The sequence below is a fragment of the Pleurodeles waltl genome, chromosome 1_2 (genome assembly GCF_031143425.1).
Source record: "Pleurodeles waltl isolate 20211129_DDA chromosome 1_2, aPleWal1.hap1.20221129, whole genome shotgun sequence".
Taxonomy (NCBI): Eukaryota; Metazoa; Chordata; class Amphibia; order Caudata; family Salamandridae; genus Pleurodeles; species Pleurodeles waltl.
The window spans coordinates 875,127,691-875,140,662 of NC_090437.1; the positions used below are offsets into that span (position 1 = coordinate 875,127,691).

Below are 12,972 nucleotides of genomic sequence, written 5' to 3' on the forward strand. Positions count from 1 at the left end.
TGTTAGTTATTAAGTCATTATTAGAAATAGGGTCTTTGGTTGGCAGTCAGGTTACCCTCTGTCCAAGCAAGGACCCTCACTCTAGTCAGGGTAGGTCACATACAATCCGAATTATCCTGTGCCTACCCTCTGGTAGCTTGGCACTGAGCAGTCAGGCTGAACTTAGAAGGCAATGTGTAAAGTATTTGTGCAATTAATCATACAATAACACAATATAGCACCACAAAAATACACCACACAGTGTTTAGAAAAATATATAATATTTATCGGGATAAATGCAGGTCAAAACGATCAAAGATGCAATAAGTAAATGTTGAGATATCACTGAAAAGTGATATAAAGTGTCTTAAGTCTGTTAAAAGCAAACAAAGTCTCTTTCAAGCACAAGTACCTGGTTCGCGGGAAAAATCTCTGCAAAGAACAGCACAGGAGGAAACAAACAAAGGGGTGTGCGTCAATTTCTCGGGCCGCACACGGCGATGCATCATTCAGTTTTCACGCAGGGACGGCTGTGCATTGATTTCTGGTGCTCGGTCGTGGATCCTCATCGGGTTGCGGGGTTTTCAGACACCCCGGGGACGGTGTGTGGATTTCGTGCACTGGCAGGACGAATCACAGGAGCTGGGTAGATCCAGTGGGCGTTGCATTGAATTTTCTACCGCAGGGGAGGTGCTGTGTCGATTCCTCTCTGGAGGTCGGGCTGCGTCATTCTGGCTAAGCTGTGCGTCGATCCAGTGGGCCATGCGGCGAATTTCCGGTCGCTACACTGGCAATGCGTCATTTAGTTTTAACGCAGGGACAGTTATGCGTCGATATCCAGCGCTCGGTCGTGGATCCTCTTCAGGTTGCGGGGTTTTCAGATGCCCAGGGCACGGTGCGTGGATTTCCTGCACTGGCAGGATGAAGTCACAGAAGCTGCGTCGATCCAGTGGGCATTGCGTTAAATTTTCTACTGCACGGCAGGTGCTGTGTCGATTCTTCTCTGGAAGTCAGGCTGCGTCGTTCTGGCTCAGGTATGAGTCAATCCAGTGGGCCGTGCCTCAAATTTCCGGTTGTTACGCTGTTGCTGCGTCAATCCTCCCATTGTGAAGTCAGGCTGCGTCATTCCGGTTCGGCGTGCAGTGTAATTTTCACTGCAGTGCAGGCTGTGTATCGTTTGTCAGGCTGTGCAGCGATTTTTGCCACACAAGGAGTCTTTCTTGTAGAGATTAAGTCTTTTTGGTCCTGAGACTTCAGGGAACAGGAGGCAAGCTCTATCCAAGCCCTTGGAGAGCACTTCTTCACATCAGCCAGAGAGCAGCAAGGCAGCAGGGAAACAGCAAGGCAGCAGTCCTTCACAGAAAGAAGTCAGGTGAGTCCTTTGGGAAGCCAGGCAGTTCTTCTTGGCAGGATGCAGGTTTTGGTTGCAAGTTTCTTCTCCAGGAAGTGTCTGAGTTGGTAGGGGCAGAGGCCCTGTTTATATACCCAAATGTGCCTTTGAAGTGAGGGAGACTTCAAAGAGTGGCTTAGAAGTGCACCAGGTCCCCTTTCAGTTCAATCCTGTCTTCCAGGATCCCAGTAGGGGGTGTGTGGCAGACCTTTGTGTGATGGTAGCCCCCCGCTCCCAGCCCAGGAAGACCCAATCAAAATGCAGATGTATGCAAGTGAGGCTGAGTATCCTGTGTTTGGGGTGTGTCTGAGTGAATGCACAAGGAGGATTGTAAGACACAGAAAGATTTAAGTGTAGAGAAATGCTCATTTTCTATAAGTGGCATTTCTAAAATAGTGATATTAAATCCAACTTCACCAGTCAGCAGGATTTTATATCACCATTCTGGCCATACTAAATATTACCTTCCTACTCCTTACAGATCAGCAGCTACCACGCAACCAACGTATGAGAGCAGCCCCAATGTTAGCCTATGAAGGGAGCAGGCCTCACAGCAGTGTAAAAACGAATTGAGGATTTTTATACTACCAGGACATGTAAACTACATAGGTACATGTTCTGCCTTTTGTCTACACAGCACCCTGTCATATGGGTTACCTAGGGCATAATTTAGGGGTGTCTTATATGTAGAAAAAGGGGAGTTTCAGGCTTGGCAAGTACTTTTAAATGCCAAGTCGAATTGGCAGTGAAACTGCACACACAAGCCTTGCAGTGGCAGGCCTGAGATACGTTTAAGGGGCTACTGAAGTGGGTGGCACAATCAGTGCTGCAGGCCACTAGTAGCATTTAATCTACAGGCCCTTGGCACATATAGTGCACTTCACTAGGGACTTATAAGTAAATTAAATAGCCCAATTGGGTATGATCCAATGTTACCATGTTTAAAGGAAGAGAGCATATGCTCTTTAGCACTGGTGTGCAGAGTCCAGCAAAAACAGTATCTAAAAAGTGGAGGGAGGCAGGCAAAAAGTTAAGGGTGACCACCTTAAGGCTGTCAGGTGTAACAGTCATCCTTAAGAAGATCTTGTAGGCCGTAACAGGAGGTGTTTAATATTAAAAAGTGGAACATGTAAGAATGTCATGTTGGCATGTTTATTCATTGATTACCAACAAAAGCTATTGCACTGTATTGGGCTGGAGTGCTTCCAAAACAAAAACTAAAATGTTATTAAAATACTATTTTTACTAACTTTGGCTTAGCCTAAACTACAGACATGATTTAACACTGTTAATATTAATTGAATATATATTCCAATGGTGAAGTGGGATTTTTGATAAATGTACAGCAAAAGTAACTTTTAGAAAGTCAGAGTTTGACTGTCTGAAGCTCCAGTAGGCTATTCGCATTAGCCTGCCAGCAGCTGTCAGCGTTTTTCGTTTGACAAGATGTAAAACTGCTCTCAGAGTAGAGACAACAGCTTACACTTTTTAGCAGAAAGAGCTGGGTGGAGGTATGTGATTCATCTCAGCTCAGTAAGTGCAGTTGTGGAGGGCTAGGGGACGTCATTAACTTGAAAGGAACCTGGGAAAGGCATGTTCATTCATAGATAAGGGTATTGTGAGAACAACTGTTGCCAGCTAGGCAGCATCCCATTTGAAGAGATAGCTGGAAGGGCCACCAACCTTCTCCAGAGGCAGGTGAGGTGTGCCATGCTGGATTTCATTTAGAATACCTACCCATGGTATAGTTTGCAGTGAGTCAAACAGATGTTCTGAAATAGGCAAACGTTTTTCCCTTGGGAACTTGTTTCTCATTGGTTAGAGAGTGACCAGGAATCACTCCCACATACAAGCTAGTGAATTGTACAAATGAGGCACCACAACCCAGCCCCTCAGAAGAAATCTGGACCTGTGGAAAAACTGAACAGAACAGGTCCTACATTCTCTTGGAGCTCCAACAGTGGGGAACTATGTGCACTGTTTACAGACAGACTTGTTTGAACAAAGGAGAACTGGAAGAAGAGGTAATACAAATGCATACTGTGAGAAACTGGGTTGTTGGTGGGGGGGGGCGGGCGAGGGAGTGAAACCCTACTCACAATCCTCCTCAGGGTTAACCACAAAAAGTCATTAATTTAACCCCTTATGCGCCCAGGACATAATTGTTACGTCCTGAGGCACAGTGCTCATGTGCCCAGGACGTAACCGTTACGTCCTGGGCACAGAGCCCAGAGGGAGCACTAGCGCTCCCTCTATGGGGATCCCCCCCCAAGGCAGGGATGGAAGGGGAAGCCCTTCCCCTTCCACCCCTGACCCCCCCGGTGACGTCAGCGCACGACAATCACAGAGGCCTCCTCCCATTGCGCTGGAAGCTCAGCTTCCAGCGCGATCGGAAGAGAAATGCAAAGCATTTCTCTTCCTATCACGTGGAGGAGGCCGGAGAGGCTTCAAAGGGAAGGAAATTAATTTCCTTCCCTTTGAAGTCTCTCTGAGCATTTCAAAAGCCGGATTGTAAAGCAGGGGTCATCTATTGGGAATCCGGACTCGCTCCAGCAAAGGCCAGCAGCAGGACACAGTTGAGTCTGGACAGCTGCAGGGCAAGTCTCTGTGTAATGTCCCTGTCTCTGGTGCTTCTGGGTTCAAGAAGCAGGCCCAGTCTTCCTTCCTCAGACAGCATGCAGTCCTCCTAGCAACACTGCAGCCCTTCCACACGCCCCCCAACATCTGCTTCTGGAATTTCCTGTCTCTCTGCTTTGCCTCCCGCCCCCAACCCCTGGGTATGGGGTCACAAAAGGCTAGAGTGAATTTCTTTGGTTGTCGACAGAGTGTCTTTGAAGTGAAAGAGTGACAGGTGACCGCGCCACTCCTCCCATCAAGTCATGATGGCACTTTGTGCCAGCACCCAGACCTTCTTTTGTGTGGATGTTTGAGAGGAATACACAACGGTTAGGACAAGAAAACTGCAGCCTTTGAAAAGTGGTATTTTGAGAATTGTGACATAAAATCTGATTTTAAATACAATGCATTTGAGAGTAAACATGACATTTCTACCTGTTACCAATCAAAAGTTATCACTTTTTAAATGTAATAATGTAGCCTAATGTTATCGTATGGGAGAGGTAGGCCTCACAGTAGTGAAAAACAAATTTGTGAATTTTTCACTACCCGGACATGTGAAGCTTAAACGTACATGATTAACTTTTTAAATATAACCCACCCTACCGTATGGGCTGTTTAGGGCCTTTTCTAGGTGCGACTTATATGTATTAAAAAAGAAGGTTTAAGCCCGGCAAAAGGTTTGCTTTGCCAGGTTGAAATGACAGTTAAAAATGCATACAGGCTGCAATGGCACACAAGAGACATGTTTAAAAAGGGTACATAAGTGGGTGGCACAATAAGGGCTGCAGGCCTACTAATATTTAATTTACAGGCCCTGGGTTACCTGTAGTACCACTAAAATAGGGACTTGTAAGTAGATCAAATGGATCAATTGGATGTAAACCAAATGTACAATGTTTAAAGGCGAGAGCGCAATCACTTTAGCACTGGTTAGCTGTGGGAAAGAGAGAGTTATAAGGCCCACAAAAAAACCAATCAGCAAAACGGGAGAGTGAAGGCAAAAGGTTTGGGGGTGAACCTATATCCCTAAATATAGGTACACCAGCAATGTTCGCTAAACCCTTTATTTTAGATCCCTCACCCTAACATTTTGAATGCTCCCCCAGACTGAATATATGTTTGTAAACAGTCTATTTATTTAAAAAAAAAAAAGTGTCCTTGTTTGCTGCAAGCCTCTAAACTTTGCTGGTGGGCAACTCCACTACATGCACCTAATACTCCCAAAAACGAATTAACAGCTGCTATGCGTCAGGACAATAAGGTTGGAGAACAGGAAGGTTTTAAGTTCTTTCCTCAAGATCAGGTACGAGGGGTGTTCTCGAGGTTGCTTGAGTAAAAAGGTTTTGTGAATTTAAGTATGTCATCTAAATTACATCATAGCAGCAAGGGATGGTCAGACATACACCCTCAGTGCTCTTACTTAACTATCAATACCCATCTCTCTTTAGACATATGAAACTGCCTGCAAGCACAACAGTTGCAATCGACCTTAGAGCAACTGGTCACTCAAAAATTACTTTGTTCTCAAAAACTGCAAAATACCAAAGTGAATGACTTTAGTAACAACTGATGTATGACAATACGAGGATAATATAGCTATTTGTGTGTGAAAATATGTAAAAAGCTTGACAATAGCCAGATTTCTTCTGACTCTCATAACAGCAAATGGGCCAAAACCAGCACCATTTTCATAGAGTGGCTCATCATAAATACCCTAGAAGTACGTTTCAAATTTTGCGTGAGGTTAGAAAAAGAAGAATACTCGTCTATCTGACTAACAAGGTAATTGAAAACATACAGGTAAAATAACCCAAGTAATCATGAAACATAGTCTCAAAGAGCCCATTAAATATGAGTAATTTACGACCTATAAAAAGGTGATTTTGTTTTTATCTTTGGTAGTTAGACATGATCATTTCTTTTTAAAAATTCAACTACATAAAATAGATTTGGTCAAGATGTAAACTTTATGACTCATTGCTAGCTGGTTGTGAGAACTATCTAAGTTATTGTGCACTGTAAACCTGCAAAACTCTCCAGGATAAGAAAGCACATTGTAAACAAGACATTTATATCTAAAATATTTCCACTACAATCATACAATTCACAAAAAGCTGTCCAAGTACTAACATTCATTTAGCGGAATTTAATTCTCCAAATTCAGTGTTAATTTGCTAAATCGGTACAGTGTGATAAGATGGGTAAAAAAAATTAATTTAATGCAAAATCAGCCCAAATTAAAGCAAGAAAGAAACTTGTTGGTCATAAGCACCATATGGCATCTATCAACTCTTTTGAAACAGTGTTTAGCAAAAAAAAAGGATAAGAATAGCATATTGTATTTTGTCCATAAAAGTATATAGAAAAAATCGTATCTGCACATTTTCAAACATGTAACATTTAAATGTATGAACGTTTTACATACATTTTTTTTTTTTAAACTCATTTTTGTGCAGTGCCCAAAGTCTTTGGAACTACTGTTGTAGTCATTCAGAAAAACCTCTAAAATGTTTCTCTCTCTATGAATAAGTAGAAAACAGCCGTCTCGGACACCTAATCAGTTTTAGACTGTATAGAGAAGACCAGGCCTGTAACGCAAATACACTAGCAACCACGCACCATGTAACAGTATTCACCTTTTTTTCTTCTAAAAAAAAAAAAAAAAAAAAAAAAAAAAAAAAGCCTCTCGCAAGACCCAAAAATCAATAGCTTAAATATGTCGATTCCTTATGAAGGAATTGCAGGCCCTGAATTCTTCAGAAGTTTCCTTGATCCGTGGCATCTATTGGAAAGTTATGCATTACTTGAAGATGAAAGGCATTAGCAGCTCCGCAGAAAAGGATCATCACAATCTTCTCGAGACTTAATGAGATGTAACTCAGAGGGGCACTTGGACATTTCCATTGCCGTTAATTGAATCAAAGTCGATGACAATCCGGTTACGTTTTGGAGTGAATTTCCTACAAATAATAAGAAAATATAATTATTACCAAGAGTGGTAAAACATTTTACCTGTTTTGGCTTTAAAGTGAACAAAAATGTTTCCCGGGGCGCCCGTTGGAATGTATTTTCTTTTCGAGCCAATTAAGATGGCTCATACTGAGAGAAACAGGGCAAGAAAGGCTTAAGACAAAGAAGCCTGGGCTGCGTGGGCTATATGCTGTACAGCAATCACAGCTCGTGCATTATTAGGGAGTCTAAGATGTCATCTAAGTTGCCTCAACTGAGAGAACATTGCTATTTGTGTCTCTTAATTTAGTTATTTTCTTACTTTCTGTCAAGTTTTAATAAAACGCAGCTTCCAAGATAGATGAGGTAACTGCTTGATTAAAAAAAAGGGGGAGGCTCTGCAGAATGTAACAAAATGCTATAACACATGATTTAAAAATAAACACATTATACAAATCAAATCTTTTACACTATCATATTGAGTCACCAGAACACACAAACCCAGTTGTTGATAAATAATTCTTACAGATTTGTTCCTGATACTGCCCAGCAAATAGTAATCCTCCACGCATGAATTCAAATCAACAATTTTTTTTAATGCATCATTTATTTTATATCCTGTGATTAAATGGTTTATTAGTTGGGAGGGATTGGTGTCCACTCCAAGTAATAAAGTCACTATCTTGTTAGTTTCTGTCAAAGACTCAGTATTTTAAACCTGAACTCAACCCAAGTGACTGTGGCATGGAGGAGACAGGTTTAACTTATAGAAAATGTGTAAACATTTAGAAGTACCAAAAGTTAAAAAGGCAAAATTCCAACACAGTACAAATCCCACCCCAATCTTTAAAAATAGGAAAAAAGTGAATAAGCACAATGACACCAAAAACAGTCAGTTGTCCCGGTCGACCGGGACCTAAGCGCAGTTTTAGGCTGACCACAACGGAGTGTGGGGCAGATACAGAAACACCAAGCAGAGTGGCCCGCTAGGGCCTAAAAGTAGGGAAGTTCTAAAACCTCTTTTCCATGCAGAACAAACCTAAAATGTAACCCAATATTGTGGAACTGCCAGTCTGATACTTTTCATGATCGTTCCTCTTGGAGCTCTGGAAAACTAGAGCATAAGTTTTAAAAAAGTTCCCATACTTTTTTGGGTGACAAAACATCACCACAGGAATACAAGTCCAATGCCCCCAGGACCGCAGGTGGAACACTTAAAGATTTCTCAGTGTGTCAGGTAGTGGGCAACAGCAAAGTCCAGCAAAACCGCAACAGCAAAGTTCAAAGATCCAGTAATAGTTCTACCTTCTCTCCAACAGTTCAGCTATCTTTCAGTTGTTACTTTTTGTTTTGTAATCAATAGTCCAGGCTTATAACCCCCCAACCACTAACTTTTAAACACCAACTCAAGCTTTCCCAATAACCTTTCTATCCACATTTTCAGAAGTAATCCCCCTTGGTCTCTTACTGTTTCTTCCATAGCCTCAAATGTTAATTGCCTTTCCACCACACTTTTCACACACAATTCCTCAGGGACTTTTCAACAACGGTTACTAGAGGCATCAGCAATATAGGCGTGCAGATGAGGTCTTACATTGCCCCATATGGGCCTCTGTATTCCACATTCCGTACTCAGCCATTTCTCACTGAATTAAACCGTTAGCAACAAACTGTGCTGTTCACACATGACTAGGATTACTTGCTATGGAAAAACACGGTTACTTTTTAACTCGTTGGCTGCTCCCATATGTGCGAAAAGTTATATATATATATATATATATATATATATATATATATATATATATAAATAAATATATATGTATAAGTTATAGCAGTGAGCTCCTATCAATGTTTTCTGCTCTCATTTGTAGAGGCACATATTCCTATATGCGCTTTCATTGCCCTGACAAAATAAAGCATTTTTTGTGTGGTTTATGGAACCATCACAGTTTAAAAAATATTGGCAAACAGGCCTGTGAATAGGGCATACTAAGATGTGCGCCCCTAAGTTCATCTACACATTATCTGGCACATGAATGTCCATATTCTACTTTTTAGCTTTTGTCTACAGACCACGTCGGGGAACTATTATGAACAAGTCCAATCTTGCCAGTTTCACTAGCTTTCTTCTTATTTGAGGTCTTTTTCTCCTCTCTTTGTGTTTGTGCCTCCCCTGGAGCACAGCTTCTTTACCATTCAGGGTCTGCTTTTCTTTTTTTCTTTCCACACTCCATATAAATGCATGCATTTCCTTGCCTTCTACCTCGGGTCACGATTCCCTACTGAAATCCCCCGGCGCTGTCAGTCTTACACCCCCCTCCCAGCACACCTCTTGCCCCTTCTGAACAGTCCTCACAGTCTGTGCTGCTCACCCCTCCGCACCCCAACTCTTCTGTTGCTTTTCCTGCCATCCCCCTATCAGGTTTTCTCCCTGTCACTCCTGATCCCACCGACACTCTACCTGCTAGACCACTGCTTTCTTACACTGCTTGATATTTTGAACGTTTGTTGTTTTAAACTTATTTGGAGGCCCCAGCAGTTTCCGTTTGCCACCAGTGCACTGTGCAATGAGCATTGGCGGTCTATGTTTTTTTTGTTTTTATTTCCATTCAATGATATGAACTTGTCATATTGGATTGATAAATAAACGCGCCTCCCCCCCAAAAAGAAATAAATTGTACTGTACTAGGAGGCATGCATGAAGATACTATGTTCGGTGTGGTATCATGATGCGAACGTGAGCATTCATGATGACATATGCATCATCATTTTTTCCCAGTGCTGCCAAGATTTATAAATAACCATTTCTGCTTTTGCAGATGCTGAATGACATTGCAATAAAAGCATTGGCTAAGCTAAGGAGTCTGCATTGGCAACAAACATGCTTGGCCTGCTTGCTTTGCCAATGTTTGTTATATTTGAGCTTCTACACACTCCACCTCTGTCACGGACCTAAGGTTTCATTGGGCAATTCAATGATTTGCAATTTATTGACCTTAGAAGGACGAAAGGCTGAGTGTACTGACTGAGCGGAGATCATTTCTCTTCAAATCACAAACATAGGTATGAATTACATGCTATGAGCCATCAAATTATCTTACAATCTGAGAGAAAGTAACCTGGCATGGTGCACATGGCAGTCCAGTGCACATCATGAACATGTGATTCTAAGGGTACACAGGCTCACATTTGGTAATGAGGTCGAGCTGTAAAGGAGTCCCAACAGTGTGTGCGTGGTGTAATGCAAGTCAGGACAACCATATAACAAATAATTTCCGAGTTTAAGGCTATTGACAGTTCACAAGGAAAAACATACACACTTAATAAAATGACAATAAGAAATAAAGCTGAAAGGAAGTTATGATTAAAAAGGGGAAATGAAGCATAAAACATCCACTGGTAATCCAGCATATCAGCAACCCACCCCAAAATAGCGTGGTTTATAAAGAGGGGTTGTCCTTGGTCCATCACACCTGGCTTGGTGAACAGCAAGGGGTTTGATTTTATTTTAATATTTGTAAATAATGGGGAACTTAAACAATAACATTAAAAGCAAACATGAAAGGAAGAATATTTTTTTAACCCACGTCCCCTTATAATTGGTCTTCTGTTTGTAATAACATCCCCACACCTTTCAGAAGGGTGTACCTACTTGTTATCCTCCTCTGCCAAAGAACACGTGGTAGGAGTTTGTTATACGCTACATATCCCCTACGTTGCCCAAGGGCAAGGTGGGGTGTTCATTTGCTCCCTGGAATACTCCTGTCTTCCCAAAGACAGGGAGACATTTGTTTTCTTTCACATTGCCACATTACCCAAACCAAAACTGATTGAATTGGTTTTCCACCCCCACCTTGCCCAAGTATAACTTGCACTTCTGTGATGCACTTCTTATGACCTCACATATTACATCACTGATGGCGTGTAATCTATGAGGTGCAAGTTATAATTATGTCCATTGTGTCTTACTTGTGAATTTCAGTGTTTTTTCAGTGAATTTGTAAAGTTTTTTTTTGTTTGTTTGTTTACATAAGTTAAAATCTTACCACCTCCCTGACATATAACTCGACTTTAACCTTTATTTTTTTTTACTGAACAAACATATACACTCACACAGACATATTAATATAAACACACAAACATGGCAGCAACATAGAATGCATGTTTGTTTCTTTTCTTTTCTACTATGTGGCCGCTGATGTTCTCTTTCAGAAGGAGGGCGCCGGCACGGGGTAGGAACAAGAAAGGCAGATTTATGGTGTTGTGCATCAGTAACAATGTGTAATATGCATTTCCCCCATACTATTTTACATCTACAGACTGATATAATGTAATTATCTTTCAAAGACATTTTCTATGTGTAGAAGTGTATTTGATAATGTGTTTTATACATGTCACATTTCTGTGCGGATGCCATCTTGACCAAAATGGAAATGATTTATGTCACTCACTTCTGTTCCACGCACATCCTCTCTCCACAGGCTCCTCAGAACTGTGAAACTGAGATCATATTACTTGATTTTCATTGCTGTATTGCCTTGCTGATGATCAACATTCCATGGTGTGAATGTAAAATTGTTACTAATAAATACATCTTCCATTTCTCCACTTGACATATTCATCTGAAGAAAGTCTAATTGTCAATGTTTAATATTTTGTTTGAACATCTCTGGAGGACATTGGCATAGAGGGTGGGTGTTAAATAATGATGTTAGTCCTTAGATACTAAGTCAATATGATGTTTATTTTCTATGTACTTGGATTTTAGGAAGAAATTATACATGTATTCACACCACAATGAAACAACAGAACTGCTGAGTTAACAGGCACGAATTGTGCATAAAAACTAATGATTCTGGGGTGAGCCAGAAGACTTTTCTGTTCTACGAGGCTTCTACATGTTTGGTTACTGGTTTTGCTGTCCACTGGGACCCAGAATATTGTCTGACTTTGACGTACTCTGCATCACTCTGCATCTCAGACCCTTCGTGGCATTGACTTCTTACCACTTGTTATTAACATTTTTGCAATAAACCGTTTTAACTATTCATTGATTTACAACTCAGTTATTGAGTGGGGTCCGTTCAATCTGCTTATCCTATATGCCAATCTGCAGGTCTGATAGCTTGCTGGACGATGTGGGACTCCATAAGAAGAGCTCTACACAAACCTATTTCGTTTCATTGCTGGTCTGTAACCAAAGACAGAAAATGTTTGTAAATGTATTCTACTAGCTTACAATCCCCACTTAAACCATATTTCAAACTCTGGAAAAAGTACATTATTTTACTGCCAGATGGCAGTGTGTTTGATCAGTGAATGTGTATCCACCCCACATTCTGGTGAGTAAGATAGCTTGATTTATTATGGCATTTCTCAGGGCGTTTCAAGCAATGCCTTAAAAAAAGAAGCAAGGGGTGGTCTTGGTGCCTGGAGAAAGAGCAAGGTGCTAAACAGCACTCACCACACCCTTGAATTCTGAACTTTGTATTGCCTGATAAAACACTGGTTCCTCATTAAGGGTGTGTGGGGGCGCGCACACACACGCACACCTTCACCATTCCTTCAATATGTAACCAAAGGAAGGCATACCCTTTAGATGTATCCCTCGATGCCTACAAAAGGTGTAGCAATGCAGAAATGACGGCCAGCGACTGAGCCCTAAGAGTGTAGCTGACATTGCATTGCAGAATGCTGCGTGAGCATCACATACAGGGGTTTAGAGTACACAAGGTACAATTTTCACCCTGGAAAATAAATTACAGCGGCTTTGGGCTCACAAGTTATGTCCTGCATATTGTAAGAAGAGCACAGATCTTTAGCACCAACTGGTGCACACAAGATACATGGCAATGGGATACACCGTCCCTGAAGAACAATTAATTGTAAAAATCATGTACATATTTTGCAGACAGTGACTGGAGCAAACAGATTTAGCTACAAGCAGAATAAATTACAACAAACAAAAAAAGGTTATTTACGGAGCCCAAACCAGGCCTTCATTACTGTCTTCATCATTTATTATTACTGCATGT

The 12,972-nt window shown here is 41.4% G+C and overlaps 1 protein-coding gene across 1 annotated transcript in view; it reads right to left on the reverse strand.

The window, feature by feature from the left end:
- Positions 1-6,119: 6,119 nt before the first annotated feature.
- Positions 6,120-12,972, reverse strand: part of DCTD (dCMP deaminase) — a 168,556-nt gene continuing 161,703 nt past the window's right edge. Inside the window, exon 6 of the mRNA XM_069199245.1 lies at positions 6,120-6,948. Coding sequence (XP_069055346.1) covers positions 6,867-6,948 — 82 coding nt within the window. The 3' untranslated portion in view covers positions 6,120-6,866. The remainder of the gene's footprint in view (positions 6,949-12,972) is intronic.